The 21,010-nt window shown below is 40.6% G+C and overlaps 1 protein-coding gene and 1 pseudogene across 1 annotated transcript; one reads left to right on the top strand and one right to left on the bottom strand.

Annotated features, from left to right (window-relative positions):
* Positions 1-1,907: 1,907 nt before the first annotated feature.
* LOC122018473 (probable linoleate 9S-lipoxygenase 5) lies at positions 1,908-6,303 on the bottom strand. The gene is made up of 7 exons (XM_042575797.1): positions 6,043-6,303; positions 5,688-5,971; positions 5,361-5,601; positions 4,918-5,262; positions 4,746-4,831; positions 3,459-3,545; positions 1,908-3,389 (listed from the first exon to the last, which is right to left on the bottom strand). Exons 1-7 carry the CDS (start codon positions 6,221-6,223, stop codon positions 2,055-2,057), a joined length of 2,559 nt encoding a protein of 852 aa, XP_042431731.1. The 5' UTR covers positions 6,224-6,303; the 3' UTR covers positions 1,908-2,054.
* A 10,861-nt stretch (positions 6,304-17,164) lies between these two features.
* Positions 17,165-21,010, top strand: part of LOC122019283 — a 62,701-nt pseudogene continuing 58,855 nt past the window's right edge.

Here is a 21,010-nt window from a genome sequence, read left to right on the forward strand (position 1 = left end):
TAATCCAACCCATTAAGAGGAATACAAAGAGACAAAAAACCCTTCATATTCATTGGATGAATATAAATAAATTTTTGCTGAGATTTTTCATTAGATGAGATGGGTGTCTCTTGATCTTCCTCCTCCTTCTTCCTCCTCCTTCCATGGCCGAATTTTCTTCCATGGCCGAACCATACTTCTTGCTAGCACAAAAAGATGGTTCTTCTCCGAAGGCTTCGTTCATGGGACGAACGAAGGATATGTTCGTGTGGATACCATAGAGGCGCGGACACTTGAACGCGCTGAGATCTGGATCCAAAGAAAAGATTGTTGTCGGGATTGCGAAGGGCACGCAACAAAGGTATAATTCTATCATGTAGCTTATCATAGATTATTTGTCATGAAAATTGTTTTCTTCCCTTCGCATGGATCCGCTAGATAAGAGGATCTAGTATTTTTCCGCTGCGCTTTCGCATGTTTAGCGCGCTAGTTCCCAACATCCACCACTGGGCGGGTTCGCCGCCTCCCTCTTCTTCCTCCTCCTCGCAACGCCTGCGATAGCCCCTCCCTCTTCTTCCTCCTCCTCGCAACGCCAGCCACAGCGACGGCGACAGCCCCATCTTCTTCCTCCTCCTCGCAACGCCACCGCCGGAGAGACCGGCCCCTTCCTCTTCCTCCTCCTCGCGACTCTGCCGCCGGACAGACCTCGCGACGCTGCCATCAGTGCTCGCCACTGCTCCTCTTCTCCTCTTCCTTGCAACGTCGCTCTTCTACTTCTCCTCTCCTCGCCAGAGCTGCCTCCGAGCCACCCTTCTCCTCTCCCATTGTCGCCTACAACACTTCATAGCATGAGTCACCCTCTCCCGCCGAGGTGGAGGGCGTCTCCTCCGTTCATCACTGTCTTCGATGTCATCTGCCTACGGTTGCTTGCGGTCGACCTTCATCATGGTGGTCAATTCCTAATCCACCTCGTGGGTGTGCATCCGAAATTGAGCGGACATTCGATATACACTATCATGCACACCCAATCTCGATCTGGTGTCTGATATGCTACTGTCGTATGATTCTGATGTGGATCAGGTCTTCAAGCCCGTGTTGTCGTTATATTCTGCCATTACTTGTATGATATTTTTATCCCGGCCTGCGTGCTGATATTTGTATTCCGGCCTGTGTGCCGTTAGTACCTCCCGGCCTGCATGTCGGTGTTTTATCCCGACCTATAGTTTGTCTTTCGGTTCCGTGTCGCGTCCGGCTCCGTGTCGTCAGATCTAGCTCCTCGTCCAACACAGTCATCCACTCTTCCATGTCCCGACCATTCGAGCAGCGTCCCATCCGAGGGCGCCCCTGGGCCAGAGTACGTTCTCCGAACTCACCCCTTATTTATTTCATGATTATATTATTAGTCTGTTACTTATATGTTTGTTGGATCCGCCTCGAGCCTCGAGGTACCAAGGACCGGGGGACCCGGGGACCCAATCGCTGACTGCAGGTAGCGTTGACCAAGAGACTTTTGAAAACTTGGTCAATACAGAAGTCATCTCAGCATACCCTCCCTCCGGAACGTCACGACTCGGTTAACATTCTATCCATCTCACCCTACGATCCGTCTGATTTAACTTTCGGACAAGATCAGTCATCTAGTCTAAATTTCTTGTATTTATTTTATAGTAGTTAGTAGTGGCTAGAATATTACCACTTGAGCATGACCTAATAACCGGAGCAAGATTGATATTATATAGTATCAATTTCTCGACTGTAGTTTCATGCCAACAATTCACCAATTTCACTAAACTAGTATAAATTCCAGCAAATACCAGCCCATCTCAAAAGGTCCAATAATTGTAGAAAAACTAATATCATTTCAGTAATAAAATATATATATAGCCTTGGCATCAAAACTCTATGATTATAACAGTAAACATTTCTCGCAGCAGAGTGAGCTTAGTATCAGGGGCATTCAGTAGCAACTAAGAAAACTCTATTAATTATACTTTTTTTTCTTTTTTAAAAAATAAGAAAATTACCACCTATTAAGTATCAACTTCAATTTATAGTAAACGTACAATAGAATTAATTTATATGGACACACTGTTTGGAATTCCTCTTCCAGTTATGCCCTTCGCGACCCCCAAATTTGAAGTATCGGTAAACAACAGCGTGTAGGGCACTCGAGCCGGTCCAAACCGGTTCTTCAACCGCCGTTTACCGTTCCGCTCCTCGATCCTCTTCTCTACCTGCCGGAGGCTCTCCCCGAACCGCTCAAACATCCGAAGCACCTCGCGGTCATTCGTCCACCCCTCCTTCCGCTGGCCCAGGTAAACCTCGTCGGCTGTGTGACCGGAGAGCACCTCGATGAGCGCTATTCCTAGCGTCGTCGTGAAACGGTCCGGAATCATCTGCAGGAAGTACTTGTCCGGGTCGCGCAGGAACTCGGCGAACTCCGGCGTTCCCTCGTAGGGGATGAACTTGTAGCACCGCGTGGGGCGGTTGGGCGGGTATCCAGCGTATCCGTACTGGCCGAAGTTGACGGCGGCGTGGAGCGCGGAGGCGATCCAGATGAGCGTGGTGATGGCCCGGGCGAGGTTGGCAACGGAGTCGAGAGGGAACCAGCATTCCGCGTCGTCGCGTTTGTCGCCGTGGCCGACCTCGCGCACCTCGCTCCACCACGCCTGGAGCTCAACGTCAGAGACAACGGAGGCATCAGAGCGATAGAAGTAGGCGCAGTAGTCGGTGACCCATGTGTCGATCGCCGCCCAAACGTCGAGGCCGTCTGCCGCGTATGGATAGTCATCGAAGCGCAGTCGGACGCCGGACTGAACGCTGTCGTCTTCCACCGCCATGTTCCTTTTCAAAAGGTCTGCAGGCAGAGCTTGGTCGCGGAATCTCCAGGACTTGTAGATGGCGGAGGAGATCTCCATGGCGTACTTGCCAAGGTACATGGTCCTCTCCAGTATGCCGCCGGCGTTCAAGAGTATGCTCCGAGCGAGGGAATTGATGTGCATGGTGTCTTTGAAATGAGGATCTAACAATTTATAGATCGGGTGCATGGAGCTAAGCTGCCTTCTGGCAGCTATGATGAAGGGCTCAACGGCGGCATGCGTATGCAGCCAGTGACTGATAAGTTGATGGTGGCCGGAGTCGTTGACGGCGACGTGGGTCTTCGCTAGTTGCCACAGGGCGGCCTCTGTACCCTTGCTTGCCGGCAAGAACACTCTGTTGATCTCCTCGCTGCCAGCGCCTCCCCCCGGTAAGGTCAGTTCGATGGCGACGGGCTTGAGAGTATGGTCATGTCGGAGGAGAAAGAGAGTGCGAGAAGCGTATATGCACACGCCTTGCTCGTTGATGCGCCTCAGGTAGGGCATCAGATACTCGTGATGATCCAGCATGAACATCCTGCCTGTTGTCACTGCCTGCCGCCCAAAAAATTCTAATTAAATTGATCATCATTTTTTTTAAAACGAAAAAATAATTGTACATACTTCTGTAATGCTCAGGCCTTCGAGATTCTTTTCGACTTGGGTAGCAGTAATCGAGCTTCTCCCTCCTCTTCCCGCGATTGGAAAAGTCTGCATTTATTATAAGGTCAAATGTCCACGACTTGCAAGCAATGAAGACGGCATCAGGGTTTATCTACTATGCTGTTGATTCTGAGGATCACCATATGTGAAGAATTACTGGATGGGAGCATCAACAAATGAATAAAATCGTGTCTCCGCAGGTGTGATACAATAACACCTCAACCGAATAACTAAGATAATCAAAGTTCGAAACTCATTAAATATGAATATTTTGAATGCCAACTTTTGAACGTGTATAAATTATGTTTCAAATTATTCATAGAGAAATTAAAAGGGAAGATAGTCTATCAATTTATTATTAACAAATGAAAAAAAAATGAAAAACCTATTGAGCCAATCTTATGGACGGATCCATATAAAGATTGTCCTACACTCTAATCTGGTCAAGTCCTGCTTAATAGTAAATTATAGAAGTATAATTATTTATACAAATTTTTTACTTAGTCTATTACTAAAGTTCATCTCTTTCACATTCAGCCTACCTCTCATTCTTGAATTCGTCTCTGACCATCGCAACTAAGAAGCCACGCAGCGGGCTTTTGATGTTATTGATAGGTATTTTGATAAAGCACAGTAATAATTGGGCAAATATAGTGTGGAAAATGTAATGATAAAGCATTCAATAAAATAATTAAGAGAATTAAAATTCAAATGGTGAGTTGGTATAAATTGTATTCTAAATTTATTTGATAAAACAATAAAAATGATAATTGTCTATTTATTATTAAAAATAAAAGAAAATGGGAAAAAAATCTATGGAGCCATCGCACCTAAGATTTAGATGAAACGGAGAGGGCATCTTATGTGATTGGTAGACATTCCACAATTTAAATTAATAATTGAAATAAAAAGGTTAAGTTATTATTTTTTCAGGGTAATCTTATACTTTTAAAAGGATTAAATTATGAGGGATATTTATTTTAACGTATTGATCTTTTTACAGGAAGATCAAACATTCAGTGAAGCATTTTGTATAGTTGAAAATTATTCTCAAAATTTATTAATCCGTGAGAATAAAGTAAAGCAATAATTGGATCGATATGATGTGAAAGATGATTAATAAGTCTGATTAGATTGTACAGATAGAGTAAATTAGAGCAATTGTTTCGACGGCATAGTAATATGCTGGCGTAATGATGAGGACGGTGCACTGAAAATAAATAAAAGAAAAACCTAATTAATTTCAACCTCTAAGCATCTGATGACTGCAGGGTTCAGTCCGGCAAGCATTTCCCTAGCGAATTCCTCGTCACTCCTCCATGCATTTTTATCCGCTACAAAACACAAAGAAACAAACAAACAGAAAATCATAAACCAAATAATGAGCGAAATAATCGTATCGATGGTAGTTAATTCTCACCGGCGATGACTTGTGGAATTGGGAACTTGAAGGGGTTTTCTTTCATCACTCGACCTATTTCATCGTGCAGTTCTTTCGGCACAAGCGCCTTGAGCCTGCCCATAACCATGGTCTCGGCCACCGGTTTCCTATGTGCAGTGTAAAGGTCCTTGGACATCTGCTCAAACGACTCGAAGTTCTTTACGGCTCCCTCGAACACCGACTTCACTTCCGGCACGACGAAGTGCACCACTGCTCGTATCGAGTTTGATATGAACTCCGACAGCTTTGTGGGGCTAAACCGGTCGTCCGGCGGAACGTAGAAGTCCAAATTGATGATCTCGCTGCGACTCTCAGTCATCCGATCTTAGTTTCATCACAAAGAACAGTTCGAGAAATTAATGAGGCTTCAGTACTAACATTGAATATGCATATGTATTCACTGGGGATGGTAATTGGTAAACCTTTATTGCTTAGTGGTCGCCCTGTTCTACATCTGCGAGGATAAGGGTAAGCGTTGGATCCTCCTAATATGGGCCTTGCATGGCTCTGCCCTCTATCAATTTCTCCCAGATCGTTGTACCGATCGTAGTCATAAATCCGCTCCCATTTCTCCCTCTTCCCTCTTCCATTTCCTCTCAGGTTCCTCAGCTCTTCTTCTCGGAGACTCTGCAGTGCTGCTGGCGTTTGGCTCGGTAAGTAGCTCTGTAAATTAATCGAAATCACCTTAGATATTAGAAAGAAGAAGAAGAAGATGATGATATAGAGAGAAAGAACTTGAGCTAGCTCACGGTGTTAGAGAAAAACACACGATCAACGTTGGACTTCGACATCGGGTACACCCATGAATTGCACTCGAAGTGGACAGAGTGGTTATGCGGCAAGTCTAACGTGAGAGATTGGAGGAAGAACTCCTGGTGCTGCCCCAAATGTTTGACTTCGATGGCTCCTGGAGTCCCAAAGCCTTCCTCCAGGTACATCACGACCTCGGAAGTGATCGTGTCGTTTTCTCCATGCTTCGTCTTCTTCCAGTTTTGTAGGCTTGCCTCCCCGCTCAGCTTGCCAAAGCCCGTGTCTATGGTAGATATCACAGGCAAAGAACCAAATCAAACTGAATTTCTGAATTTAGAGACACAGCCTACTTACTCGGATCAAGATGAGTGACGCTATAAAGCCTGATGCTGATGCATTTTCTCAGGCTCGATCGACGGGAAGTCCTGTAAATGACGAGCGTTCCTCTAGTGGCGGGCTCTGAAACACCGTGATCGCCAAAAAGATGAAAACGGCCAGAGATCTTCTGGCGCAACTTGGCGAAGCATTTTTGCATTTTGAGGCAACTTGTTGTTTTGTTGTGGCTGAGTAGCTCAAAGTGCAGTAAGAGTTTAAGGAGAAATCAAGGAATTGATTGTGGATGAAGGAAGATTAAAGATTTGAAAGTATATAATTCTCTTGGAAAATTGGAGTAAGGAGGTGGGTTTCTTTTAACTTTGCATCATATACTTGCTTGGTTGCCGTAGAGGAATAAAAAGACTGCTGCCTCTCAGAAGCAAGGTACCACTTTGTGTTTCAATTTTTTTTCTTTATATCTGAACTACTTAAAACGATGGGTAGCGTAAATGAATATTTGACACCGGACATAATAATAATTATTTTACGAATAGATAAAAAATGAGAATGGAAGAGAATACAAGAAAAGAGCATTAAAAAAATTTATTAAGAATAAAGCCCTTTCTTCATAAGAAATATTAAATTTTAACCTCAATTCTAATTTTATAAATAAATAAAAGAAATTTTATCAGAAAATAAAATTTCATAATAGATAGAAATTAATAATATATAACCTGATATACAAAATTCCTAACTCTAATATTAGAAATATTAAAATTTATCCTAAATACCATAAAAATGAAAATTACTAAAAGTAGTAAAAATACTCTTAAAAGAATCTAAAAAGTAAAATTTGGGCCCAAAAATTGGTGGTTACAAATTCCCTCATAACAAATGTAAATTTTTTAATTTTGCACGTGTGGGCGCTGACAGACGTTGATTCCGAGTCCTGAGTCAAAAATTATGTCATCTGAAAGATTGGGTCTTCCAATGTTAATCCTACATCAGCTTGATTCTAAGTTCTAAGTCAAAAGTTATTCCCTCCAAAAGATTGAGCCCACCAATATCGATCCTGCATTAGTCGCCCCAGGTTGAAAAGAACTCGTCCTTGAGTTCGTAGTAGCTTCATTAGTGTCCACAGAGTAAGGAGTTAAGTATTTCACATTAAAGATATTAGAAGTATTCAAATAATTAAGAAGGTGCAATTTGTAGGTATTATTGTTGATCTTCTACAGTATCTCACATGGTCCAATCTTTCAATCCTTCAGCTTGTTATACTTGCCAATAGGAAAACAACCACGAGTTAATTCAGCCTAGACAAAATATTCGAGCTCAAAAAGTACGTAACAACGATGATGTAAGGAACTAGAGTGCTAAACACGTTTATGCGCAGCGGAAACCATCTAGTTCCTCCAGGAGATCCATGCGAATGGAAAAAAAAAAATATACTAAGTTTTTCTAAAAGCGCATGAAAAAGGTTATACCTTTGGTGTGTGCACATGGACTCCAGACAGCTTGAATCACAATACGATCATACGTTCGTGCCTTTATGGTATCTACATGAACAAGCCTTGCCTTCATTTGTCTCACAAACTCACAAGTAGGAGAAGGAAAACACCTAAGGTTGTCCTAGCAACCTAGAGTAGGTGTTTCGGCCAAGAAGAGAGAAGAGGGAGAGAATGAAGATCTATCCAAAATGAAGAGAAAAATGCTTAAGTATTTTCATCCAATGAAAACACTTAATGAGCATTAATTCAATTAATGAGCCTTAATGAGTATTTACACTTCATTAAGGACCACACTTGAAACTCCTCATTTCAAATTCAATTTCAAAAATTGAATAAAATGATTCATTGAATTTCGAAATTCAATGAATATCTTCATAAATCCTCACTTGAGTTTAACTCAAGTCCAATTCACTTGAGTCTTACTCAAGTCTAATTCAATCGAGTCTTACTCAATTAATCTCATATAATTTCACATTCAATGAATCACATTTCATTAATTTGAATTGATTCCTTAAATCTAGTTTGAATTAGACTTAATCCAATAATTAGATCCAATTGAGTCTAACTCAATAAGTCCAATTCAGATTAGAGTTAATCCAATGACTCATCATATGAACCCATCTCTAAATCTACTTGTTCTTTGTGTGTGTCCCAATAGGTTCTCGTAACGTTGGCAATGTACCCAAATCAATATTTAGATACAAAAGCAATGAGTGACATCTAGCAATGCATCATTGCTACCCAAGTGACGAGAAAGTCGAGATCTGACCTAACCTGTCTGTGGCTATTATCTTGTATAACTTGGTCCCTCTATCCTTGATATCTAGATTGATCAATAAGGCATAGACCGTGTCATCCTCTTATCAACCTTTGTGTTTCTTGATCTCTAAGTAGATACACTCAATCAAATAAGCTCAATATTGTTAGAATGTATACTAAAAGCCTAGCTTTTGTAAACATTTACTTTTTAAATAAAAGAATCACATTGGTCAATATCTACATTTATTTGTTAAATGTAATTATTCAATTAATTTATATAGTAAACAACATGGTGAGTGGTGTCACACACAGAAGATCATGTTGTCGGTTCTTTATAAATTATAAACAGTTGCTCACGACTAAGATGGAAAGGAACAAACCATCGAAATAGTCGTAGTATAATTAAGTATTAGTTTATATTGATTAATAAATTACACTGGTACACTCTAAGTGTATTGAGTATGATGATTTTAGGTAAGTTCTTTTGTACTGACTTTAATAAAAGAACTAGACCTTAGTTATTATGGAAGTGTGTGCTCTTAATCCTAATATAATAACAAGCACATATATTTAATATTTATTTCTTTGACTTATCAAAGGGTGAGGTTTAGCTCGATAAATCAATATGCCCGATAAGTTGGGAAATGATATTACTTATAGTGTGTGTTGTTAATTATAGAAGGAATCTGTGTCCTAGTTATCTAGGTTGAGAATGTCCCCAAGAGGAGCTCATAAGGATTGTCATGTTAAACCCTGCAGGTGGACTTAGTCCGACATGACAATGAAGTTGAGTGGTACTACTCTTGGAGCTAGATATTAATTGAGTTGTCAGTAACTTACTTAATTAGTGGGCATTCGTTATCTTAAACACAGGGAGACTAACACACTCTTGATAAGAAGGAGCCCATTGGGATTGGTGCGGTAGTGCGATACTAACTCTCTAGTGGAATGAGTTATTATCGATGAACTTGAGTTGTGTGTTCGAGGCGAACACGGGATACTCAAGCTCATCGGAAGGCCAAAACCAATTTCTCCTCTAGGTCCCTGTCGTAGCCTCATTAAAGCCTCAAGTTCATCCAAAGAAAGGCCCATCTTGGTGTCCAAGAAGGGGGTCCGACCACATCTCCTCTTAAAGGGCCGACCACAATAATTTAAACAAGGAGGGGTGTTTTGAATTTTTAAAATCTTCTCTTTGTAGAAAACTACAAGTTTTAAAAGAGAGATTTTAAATTTAAAAACTTTCCTTATTTGAATTAGGCCACATGTTTTAAAAGAAAGTTTAAAAGTTTTAAAACTTTCCTTTTTTAACCATCTTCATGGTTTTAGAAAAAAAAAAAAGAGAAGTTTTAAAATTTAAATTTTCTATCACCATATTAAAAAAAGAAATTTTATAAGAGAAGTATTAAATTTTAAAACATGTGTTTTAATTTTTAAAATTTTCCTTTTTTAACTCGTACTTTAGGAAATTAGAAGAGAGCTTGTAAAATTTTATAAAAAATATATTTCTTTCCTCTTAAGGGGGTCGGCCACCCTTGCTTGGTACCCAAGCAAGGTGGCCGGCCAAATAGAAATAAAATTAAAATCATCATCCAATGATTTGGTGATTGATTCAATCAAGAGGAAAGAAAAGGAAAATAAAAAGGGAAAAGGAAAAACAAGAGGAAGATTTTAATTTTTGTAAAAATTCTTCCCTTATTTGCCTTGGGCAAGTAATATAAAAGAAGGGGTGAGGAGGCCTCATGGAACACAATTCTTATTCTCTTGCTTTGAGATCTTGGTGTGGTCGACCCCTTCTCTCTCTCCTTTCCCTTGCTCTCTTTTCCTTGGTGGTGGTGGTGGCCGGATTTTAGAGGAAGAGGAAGAAAGCTTTTGGGTAGTGTTCATCTTGGAAGATCGTCGCCCACACGACGTACAAGGCGAGGTGAGGAATACGGCAGAAGATCTCGAGGTCATTAGCATACAAAGAGAAGATATAATTAGCAATTATTTTCCGCATCATGCTAGTTATTTCTTTTTATAAAAATTCCAAACACAAGAGGCATTAGATCTAGTATTTTGAATTAGTTTTTCGAGTTTGTGTTTTCTTTATTTTCGAATTTGTGATTCGATTGTTCTTTTTGGTTAACCTAGAGTTATTTAAGGAAATTAAATATTAGCTTTCCTTAAAAGGCTTTGTCTAGGCGGTGGTGGTTGCTCCCATATCCAAGAAGGCCATGTGTCTTGCCATGCAGTCCTGGAAGCCAATTTTGGAAATTAATATTTAATGGAATTAATAACATAGGTGGATTTGAATCAATAGTGTTAAGTTCCACTTGCGATTCAAATCTAAACCATTAAGAATAGATAAGTTAAATTTAGAATCAATGATGTTACGTTTCGTCTGCGATTCCTAATTTAACTTCTAAAGAACACAATAGGTTATTTAAGGAAAGGTTCGACACTTGTACAAAATTTTTGTACAGTGGAACCGGTACGATTTTCCTAGGACTAACCAACAATTGGTATTAGAGCTAGGGTTTGCCTCTGTGTGTTTTGATTTTCAAATTAATTATACACATGTCATACATAATTTAGGCAGGATAATAGTAGGATGTGCTAACTTTATGGTTGAAGACTCCAACTATTATGGCATTTAGATATTGTGTGTGATTAGACCCTTGGACATGTCAAGGGCATTATTTTGTGTGCATGATTGTATGTATCAAATACAGCATGAGCTGTATTATTTTTAGAATTTTATTTTTTTGTTCGATCTAGAATACATGTACATTCCTTTATGGAATATAGGATCGATATATGTAAAATTCCATATTTGTCGCGGATCGTATCTTTGCGAGGCGTGGTGCTATTGGAGGACCAGAGGCGCAACAGAATAAGAAGCAAGATAGATGCGACAACTCGACCCGATGGCGGTGGTTAAAGATGGCAGCAGCTAGGGTTGGAGCATACTGAAGACAGTGATGGAAAATGTCATAATAGTTGGAAAATTAATTTCCAAATTTATTGCTTTTATTTACTGTGATGTTTATATGCATGTGATGTATGCTAGCATAGGTTAAAATCCTCATTTTTAATAACTAAGTGGGAGAGGAATTTTAATAAATTCCATGGTCTCCATTACTGGTTTGTAAGTGATGCAAAAAAAAACTTGCACGTTGGCTCTAAGTGCCTTCCTCCATATCGAATGAGTTTGTTTATGGATCACCAGATCAAACTTCCATTTTAGATAACTATAGGAAATTAATTAAGAGCGTGTGATCTTCCCCATCGGAAGGGGCACAATCTTATTAATGGACTAAGTGTTAAGTAATTGTATACACTTAGACACGTCTAATAGTATCCTCCCCATCGGAGTCACTACTATTATTTGTGTGACCGAAGGAAAACCAACTATTAATTTTATTTGTCATAAAGTTAGGTTGACAAGAATAAAATTAATGAATAAAACCTCCTCTTACAAATGTTTGATTTTGTATACGTCTACACTATCGTGGCATGCAAAATTCATGGTGATTTGAGGTGTTGGCTAATTTAAAATAGTATTGCTTGAGAAATCAATATTATTCTAAATTTAGAGTCTTGACCAAAGTTTATTTTTGTGATTCTTAGGATGACTTTCAACTCGCTGGCCATTATACTGAAAGAAAATAAACTTACTGGTCCCAATTATATAGATTGGAAAAGGAACCTGGACATTGTCTTAACTGCTGAAAGCTATAAGTTTGTACTATCAGAGGTATGCCCAGATACACCTAACGGCAACTCTACCCCAGAGGAGATTGAGTATCATAAGAAATGGGTAAAAGCATATGAGATGGCGCGGTGTTACATTTTGGCTTCAATGTCAAATGTATTGCAACATCAACATCAAGATTTACTAACAGTTTATGATATAATGAACAATCTCAAAGAACTCTTTGGGCACCAGAGTCGAACTGCTAGGTAAGAGGCAATGAGAAAGTTAATGACAACCACCATGTCTGAGGGGACACTCGTAAGGGATCATATCCTCAAAATGATGGCTTATCTGAACGAAATACAAGTCCTTTGAGGAGAAATCGATGGGAAAACCCAAGTTAATATAATTCTCCAAACGCTACCCAGAAGTTTTGAGCAATTCTACCTGAACTATAACATGAACAAAAGGGAGTATACGTTGGCGGAACTTCTGACAGAACTACAGGCAGCAGAAGGTATATTTCGTCATAGTTCTCAGATTCACTATGTTGAAAATGGTTCTACTTCTAAGTCGAAAGGAAAGAAGAAGAAGAAATAAGTCTTTTCAGCAAAGAAGGTGAATAAACCTCAGGGTACAGGACAAAAAGCTGGAATGAAGAAGCCGAAGGACAAGTGCTTCATCTGCAAGCAGACAAGACATTGGAAGACGGACTGTCCTCGTAGGAATCAAAACAATAAAGGTATATCTCATGGTCTAGTAGTTGAAACATGTTTAGCGGTGTTATCTACCAACACCTGGTGTGTAAATGCAGGAGCCACTGATCATATCTGTAATTCTTTGCAGGGGTTCCAGGAAACTCGATGACTATTTGAAGGAGAGATAACCGTATACATGGGCAATGCTACTAAAGTGGCGGCTGTTGTAGTGGGAGACGTCTACTTACCTTTTAGGAATAAATGTTTGGTTTTAAGAAATTGTCTTTATGTACCCAGTTTTAGAAAGAATTTAATTTCAGTTTCTAAACTATATTTGGATGGATATTCTGTTTCCTTTAGTAACAATGTGGTTATAAAGAGAATAAGGTGATTATCTATTTTGGTGCATTGGTTGGCAATTTATATACTTTAAATCTAATTTCTCCCACAAAGCAAAATATGGAAATTAATAACACATCTTCTAATTCCAATAAGAGAAAGGAACCTTCGAAGATGAACCAAACGTATCTTTGGCATCTAAGGCTTGGTCATATTCAAAGACTCATAGCTGATGGACTCTTGGGTCCATTGGAGTTAGAAAATTTTTCAACCTGTGAATCTTGCTTGGAAGGTAAGATGACCAAGAGACCTTTTAAGGCCAAGGGGTATAGAGCCAAAGAAGCGTTAGAACTATTTCATTCTGATCTATGTGGTCCTATGTCTATCGAGGCAAGAGGTGGTTTTCAATATTTTGTCTCTTTTATAGACGACTATTCAAGATACGGATACATTTACCCGATGCGCCGCAAGTCTGAGTGCTTTGATAAATTCAAAGAGTACAAGGCTGATGTGGAGAAACATCTTGGTAAAAGTATCAAGACACTACGGTCTGATCGTGGTGGAGAATCCCTCTTAGGAGAGTTTAGAAATTACTTATCAGAGGCCGGGATTCAATTCCAGTTGTCCGGACCTGGTACACCCCAACAGAATGGTGTGGCAGAATGAAGGAATAGGACTCTTATGGAGATGGTTAGATCGATGATGAGTTATTCAGAATTACCAAATTCGTTTTGGGGATACGCTTTGGAAACGGCAGCGCACATTCTGAACTTAGTACCTTCTAAATCAGTATCCTTTGCTCCCATAGAATTGTGGAATTGGTGAAAACCCAGTCTAAGACATATTCAAATTTGGGGTAGTCCAGCACATGTGCTAAATCTGGATGCTGATAAGTTAGAATCTCGTACAGAAGTGCGTGTGTTTATGGGTTATCCCAGAGGAACGAAAGGTGGTTTATTTTATAGTCCTAAAGACCAGAAGGTCATTATTAGCACCAATGCCCAGTTTTTAGAAGAAGACTATATAATGGACCACAAGCACAGTAGCAAAATTATTCTAGAAGAACTTAGAGAGGACACGTCTACTTTAGTACCAACAGTACAAGATGAAGTACCACAAGAGACTGCAATACGTGTCACACATGATACACAACCACCGACAGTGTCTCGTCGTAGTGGGAGGGTTGTAAGGCAACCTGAGAGATTCATGTTTTTGGGAGAGTCTTCAGACTTGATCCCAGACAAACATGAACCTGATCCCCAGACATATGACGAAGCACTCCAAGATATAGATGCAGTATCTTGGCAAAAGACAATGAATTCAGAAATATAATCTATGTATTCTAATAAGGTCTGGGAGCTTGTAGAACCACCTGATGGTGTAAAAGCCGTTGGATGCAAGTGGATCTACAAAAGGAAAAGAGGGACAGACGAGAATGTAGAAACCTTAAAAGTAAGGCTTGTTGCGAAAGGGTACACTTAGAAAGAGGGAATCGATTATGAAGAGACCTTTTCTTCGGTAACCATGCTTAAGTCTATCTGAATACTCTTATCCATTGTCGTTCATATGAATTATGAGATTTGGCAAATGGATGTCAAGACAACTTTCCTTAATGGAAGTCTTGAAGAAAACATCCATATGAAGCAACCAGAAGGGTTCAGTGAAAAGGGCAAAGAACATCTAGTGTGCAAGATCAATCGGTCCTTATGGATTGAAGCAAGCTTCAAGATCTTGGAACATCCGGTTTAACGAAGTAATCCAGTCATATGGATTTATTCAGTATCTGGATGAGTCTTGTATATACAAGAAGTGTAACGGAAATGTGGTGGTATTTCTTGTACTATACGTAGATGATATTTTGTTAATTGGCAACAATGTTAAGGTATTATCAGACGTAAGGGTATGGTTGTCCAAACAATTTGATATGAAGGACTTAGGAGAATGTGCACACATTCTTGGGATCAAAGTCATAAGGGATTGCAAGAAAAGAATGTTGTGCCTATCTCAAACTTCATATATAGATACGATCCTTGCTCGTTTTAGTATGCAGAACTCCAAGAAAGGTTTCTTACCTTTTAGGCATAGAGTAGCCTTATCTAAAGAGATGTCTCCGAAGACATCAAGGAGATAGAGGATATGAAGGCAGTTCCTTATGCTTCGGCTGTAGGAAGCCTTATGTATGCAATGATATCTGTTTTGCCGTGGGCATGGTTAGCAGATATCAGAGTAACCCTGGACAAGGGCATTGGACTGTTGTAAAGCATATATTAAAGTACCTGAGAAGGACTAGAGATTATATGCTAGTCTACGTCAGATAGGGATTTGCTCCTTGGACGATTTGCTCCCTGTGGGTTACAAGAATTCAGACTTCCAATCAGATAGGGACAATAGTAAGTCTACGTCAGGCTATGTGTTTACTCTAGGATGTGAAGCCATTGCATGGAGGAGTGTTAAGCAGAAATGAATCTCGGACTCAACCATGGAAGCTGAGTATGTGGCAGCCTCTGAGGCAGCCAAAGAAGCTGTATGGCTCAGGAACTTTCTAATGGGCTTAGATGTGATTCCTGGTTTGCCCAAAATCATCACAATTTATTGTGATAATAGCGGTGCAGTTGAAAACTCGAAGGAACCACGAGCCCATAATGATGTATGCCCAAGGGCTGAAGATAGGAGAGATCAGTTATCACTTCCGGAAGGCCCAATTACAAGACTACGTGAAAAGTGTTTCAAGGAAGCACTAAATGGGCTAATCAAAAAACATTGAGAGGACTATGAGCAAGGAGAAACCAAGATAATCGCAACTGCTAGTCGTGGCCTAATCCATGTAATCGGGCATAACCATCCATGACTGGCCGCGCTTAACGGAAGAACACCAATAAGCATACAAAGCATGGGAATTCGTTCATGCATGAAGACTTAAGTATTTTAGATTGTTTAATGAAGCATGCAACTTGTGTCTCTAATTGTGCATGCATTTATTTTGTTTTGGACTTCTAGATAGCTTGCATGAGGCATGCAACATTGGGACTCTAATTGTGCATGTACTTATCTTGTATTTTTCCTTGTTCACTCCCATTATATAAGGGAGGGACATCTTAGTATGAAGCAACTTAGTTTTTTTGGTGAGATTGTGTGCTCTCTTAGTTCTTGAAAGAACTTGCTGAACTTATTGAGTCTACTCTCGTGGCGTTCAACCCATAGAAACTTATCACCCCTAGGTGTGGCGTTTCTTTCCTTCGTAGGCTTGGTTCGTGCCAATTCTTGGTTACGGGTCAAGGCTCACACTCTTTTCGTTTAGTTCTTGGGGTTCTATCCACCTTTGTTTCGGGTTCCATCACATTTATTGGTGGGGTTCGTATCATCTGGTATTAGAGCTTCGGTTCAAAGGCAAGTGCAAATCTATCTTTACTTGTTGTTCAGCCAAAAGTAAAAAAAAAATCGTGGAAAAAAAAAGCGCAACAAAAAGACAAAAAGAAGAAGAAGAAGAAGAAAGCGTAAAAAATAAAAACTGCTTGTGTGAATCGAAGTAAATTGTCTTCAACAATTCTTTTCTTGTTTTCCTTATTCTCAAACTTCTACTCTTTCATTTTCTCTTAAAATTCTGTCATCATAAGTTTCGGTGGTATCTTTTGAATTACTACGTGATATTCTGATTTGTTCTAGAGTTTGATCAAGAACTGAGAGATATTATCAATTGAGAGCTACCACCCAAACGTGAGTTGAGTGCTTGTGAGGTTTTCTTTCATTTTGTAGCCATGTCCAATAACCAGGAGGATGGAGCAAATGAGGGGGCTAGGCCACTTCCGAACCTGCAATTACAAGCATTGATGGGGGAAATGCAGCGGATGATGAGGGCGGAATTAGAATCTATCCATGAGAGGTTGGATCGGGTGGAGGATGGGACACCAAGAAGACATCAACAAGACCGTATTACTAGACCACAATGAAGACATGCCCAATGGATTGATGTCGAAGAAGATGAAGAGGTTATTGTGGAAGACTTTGATGAGCAAAACTACAATCGGGGCAGGATTGAACATCGAGGAGATAGAAACGGAACTAGAAGAAATAATTATTTAGGAGGGATTAAGATGAAAATTCCAACCTTCCAAGGAAGAAATGACCCAGAAGCTTACTTGGAATGGGAAACTAAGATGGAAATGGTGTTTGACTGTCATGAATTCTCAGAGTTTAAAAAGGTGAAGTTAGCTGCCATTGAATTCACTGATTATGCTATTGTTTGGTGGGATCAAGTGGGGATGACTCGGTGAAGGAATAGAGAGCAACCTGTGTCCACTTGGGAGGAGATGAAAGTGCTCATGAGAAGGAGGTTTGTACCCAGCCATTATTATAGAAGCTTATATCAGCGGCTTCAAAGGTTATCTCAAGGCTCCAAAAGTGTGGATGAATATTTCAAGGAGATGGAGTTGTCCATGATCCGAGCTAATATCGATGAAGATCGGGAAGCCACCATGGCCAGGTTTTTACATGGTTTAAACCCAGAAATTACTGTTAAGCTGTCAGACATGGTCCACCAAGCACAAAAAGTGGAAGAACAACTCAAGAGGAGAGGATTGGCTAGGAGGGGACAACCAATGACTACTCATGGCACATGGCGAACAGCTCCAAGAAAGGAGGAACAACCTCAAAATAAGCCAAAGTTTGAACCCTTCAAGAAGCCCAAACCTACACCATCTACTACTCAAGGTAATCGCGAGCCCATTTCCTCCAAAACTCGTGATATCAAGTGTTTTAAATGTCAAGGGCGTGGTCATATAGCTAGTCAATGTGTGAACAAAAGGGTGATGGTAATAAACGCCCAAGGTGAACTTTAGTCGGAAGATGAGGATGAAATAGTTGAAGAAGTGCCATAAAAAGAGGACAATGATGATGAACAACATGCTGTTATCGGAGACTTATTGGTGGCTCAACGAGTTCTCAATTTACAAGCTAAGGAGGAAGAAGGTAATCAAAGGGAAAACTTGTTGCATACCTGTTGCTTTGTCAATAACAAGGTTTGTAGTGTTATTATTGATGGGGGGAGTTGCACCAATGTGGCAAGTACTGATTTGGTGGAGAAATTGTCACTACCAACTCGGAAACATCCGCGACCTTATCGACTCCAGTGGCTAAACGATTGCGGAGAAATCAAGGTAACAAAACAAGTCTTGGTAGCAATCTCCATTGGCAAATATGAAGATGAGCTGTTGTGTGACGTGGTTCCCATGCATGCATGCCATCTATTGTTGACAAGACCTTGGCAATTCGATCGAAAGGTAACACATGATGGCCTCACAAATAAGTATAGTTTTACTTTGAAAGGGCAACATATTATTCTTGTACCGTTGACTCCAAGACAAGTTATGGAGGACCAGTTGAGACTACAAAAAGCAAATGAAAAGAAGAAAGAAAAAGAAATTGAGAGAAAAAATTTTGAGAAAAAAGAAGTAGAGGGAAAGAAAAATGAGAGGAAAGAAGATGAGAGGAAAGAGACAAAAGGAGTGGGCAAGGAAAAAAAGGAGAGAGAAAGAAAAATATTTTTTATGCAAAAAAAAGTGAGATTAAGTGAGCTTTGTTTTCAAATCAGCTGCCCCTTATCCTTTTGTATAAGGAGACACTCTTGCGCACTAACGACCTTAACAATTCTTTGCCTAGTGTTATTGTTTCTCTCTTACAGGAATTCGAGGAGGTCTTTCCTGAAGAGGTTCCGCATGGTTTACCTCCCATTAGAGGAATTGAGCACTAAATTGACTTCATACCTGGTGCCTCCATTCCGAATCGACTTGCCTATAGAAGTAATCCGGAGGAAGCAAAGGAACTTCAGAGGCAAGTTAATGAATTATTAGAAAAGGGGTATGTTCGAGAAAGCATGAGTCCTTGCGCCGTGCCTGTGTTACTAGTTCCCAAGAAGGACGAAACATGGAGGATGTGTGTGGATTGTCGAGCCATCAACAACATCACGGTAAAGTATCGCCATCCAATTCCTAGGATTGATGATATACTTGATGAATTGCATGGTTCTTGTGTGTTCACAAAAATTGATATTAGGAGTGGATATCATCAGATTAGGATGAAGGAAGGTGATGTTGGTGCGGGAAGCATCCGACGATCGAACTCGTGTTTTGATAACGGCAAAGAATTCTAAGTTAAGAATGTTTTTGTGTCTAACAAGTCTACTTGAGGATTTCAGGAAAGTCCTAGCTGCAGTTAGGCAAAGGGAAAACCCTAGGGGGCGGTAACCCTAGGTCATAGGGGGTGGTAACCCTATGCGGAAAGTCTTGGCAGGTCGAGGGCTTCAGGCAAAAGTCCTAGGGGGTGGTAACCCTAGGTGAAAAGTCCTGGTGTCACGAACGGGTGAAAGATGGACTAGGAAGCGGATGTCCCAGAGTGGAGTAGGTGAGGACGCGTTCCCCGCAGAGGGAACAGTAGGCGTCGGGTCGACCTAGGGTTTCCGGTTGGAATTCCAAAGTCAGACTCGGACAGTCCGAATACTGTCAAATATTACTCATTATGTTTTATCAGATTCTAACACTGTCTTACAGGGTATTTTGCTCAGACTAACCTTTGTTTGCAGGAGGTCCGGGCGCCGGGGACCAAACTTTATCCCTGCCGCGACTTCGCCACGTGGAGCATCCCGGTTGGTTGGCCACGTCACACTCCAGGCGCCCGGAACCGCATATAAAAGGAGGGTTGAGGTGCAGCTTCAAAAACAACAATCATCTAAGCAATCTCCTTGCGACAAGCTGCTAACGACTCAATCCAGAAGTGCTGCAACGACACCCCGACAACCCGGAGCTTCGGATTTAATCTTTTTGTTGTCGGTATAATCTTTTTACAGCTTTGAATTGTAATTAGTTTGTAATACTCTTAACGAACTTATAGTTGTTGCCCACCGAAAGCGATCAAGGATCGCGGGCCTTCGAGTAGGAGTCGTCACAGGCTCCGAACGAAGTAAATCCACTGTGTTCATCTGCTTGTGTTTCTTTCATTTCCGCTGTGTTTTTTACTCGAGTGTTTTACGATTTCGATAATCGAACGAAATAGCCACGAGCGTTATTCACCCCCCCCCCCCTCTAGCGCTTCTCGATCCAACAATTGGTATCAGAGCGGGGTAGTCTTGAATCAGTGCAACCACTATTCAAGACAAGTTTTTCGTGGTTTTGTTCGGAGTCGATTAGAATTTAGCCTCATAGCTATATTCTAATCTCTTTTTACGAATCGATTTTTTTTTTCTCAAAGCTGGTCAATACCACTTGAGCCTGTTATTTTTTCCTTCCTCCCGCACTACTAATCTAAGACTTAGTCTTGGAATAGATCTTGTTGTTTCTGTTTTTTTAGATCTAAATGGCCCAACAAGAAGGATTTAGCATCGTTCGTCCCCCATTATTTTCTGGAGAAGACTTCGGATATTGGAAGGGGCGAATGGAAATTTATCTAAAGATCCAGTTCGACACCTGGATGATCGTGAAAACAGGATTGCAACTACCAACTGGTACAGATGGCAAGCCTACATCCTGTGAAAACTGGGAGCCACCTGCACAATCCAGTGCGGCCTTACCAAAGAAGAGCTCAACAGAGTCGGTCCATTCTCCTCCGCAAAGGAACTATGGGAGAAACTGATCGAACTACACGATGGCACCTCAGAAACCAAGGTGAGTAAACGTGATTTGTTACTAAATAAACTATATAATTTGAAAATGCAGGAAGGCGAGACGGCAAGTTCTTTGCACGCCCGAATTCAAGATATTCTGAATTCTCTACATGGAATCTGACAGAAGGTAGAAAACAGAGATATAATAAGGTATGCCCTTAACTCATTCCCTAGGAGTACACTATGGGCATCAATGGTAGATGCCTATAAAGTCTCTAAGGATTTGTCCTCCTTGAAATTAGACGAATTATTTAGCGAATTCGAACTCCATGAACAAACTAATGCACAGCCATCCGAGAAAGGAATTGCTTTGGTTGCAGGAACGAATCGGACACGGGAATCAAGAGGACGGCGAAAAATTGAATCGGAATCAGAA

The sequence above is a fragment of the Zingiber officinale genome, chromosome 9A, assembly GCF_018446385.1.
Source record: "Zingiber officinale cultivar Zhangliang chromosome 9A, Zo_v1.1, whole genome shotgun sequence".
Taxonomy (NCBI): Eukaryota; Viridiplantae; Streptophyta; class Magnoliopsida; order Zingiberales; family Zingiberaceae; genus Zingiber; species Zingiber officinale.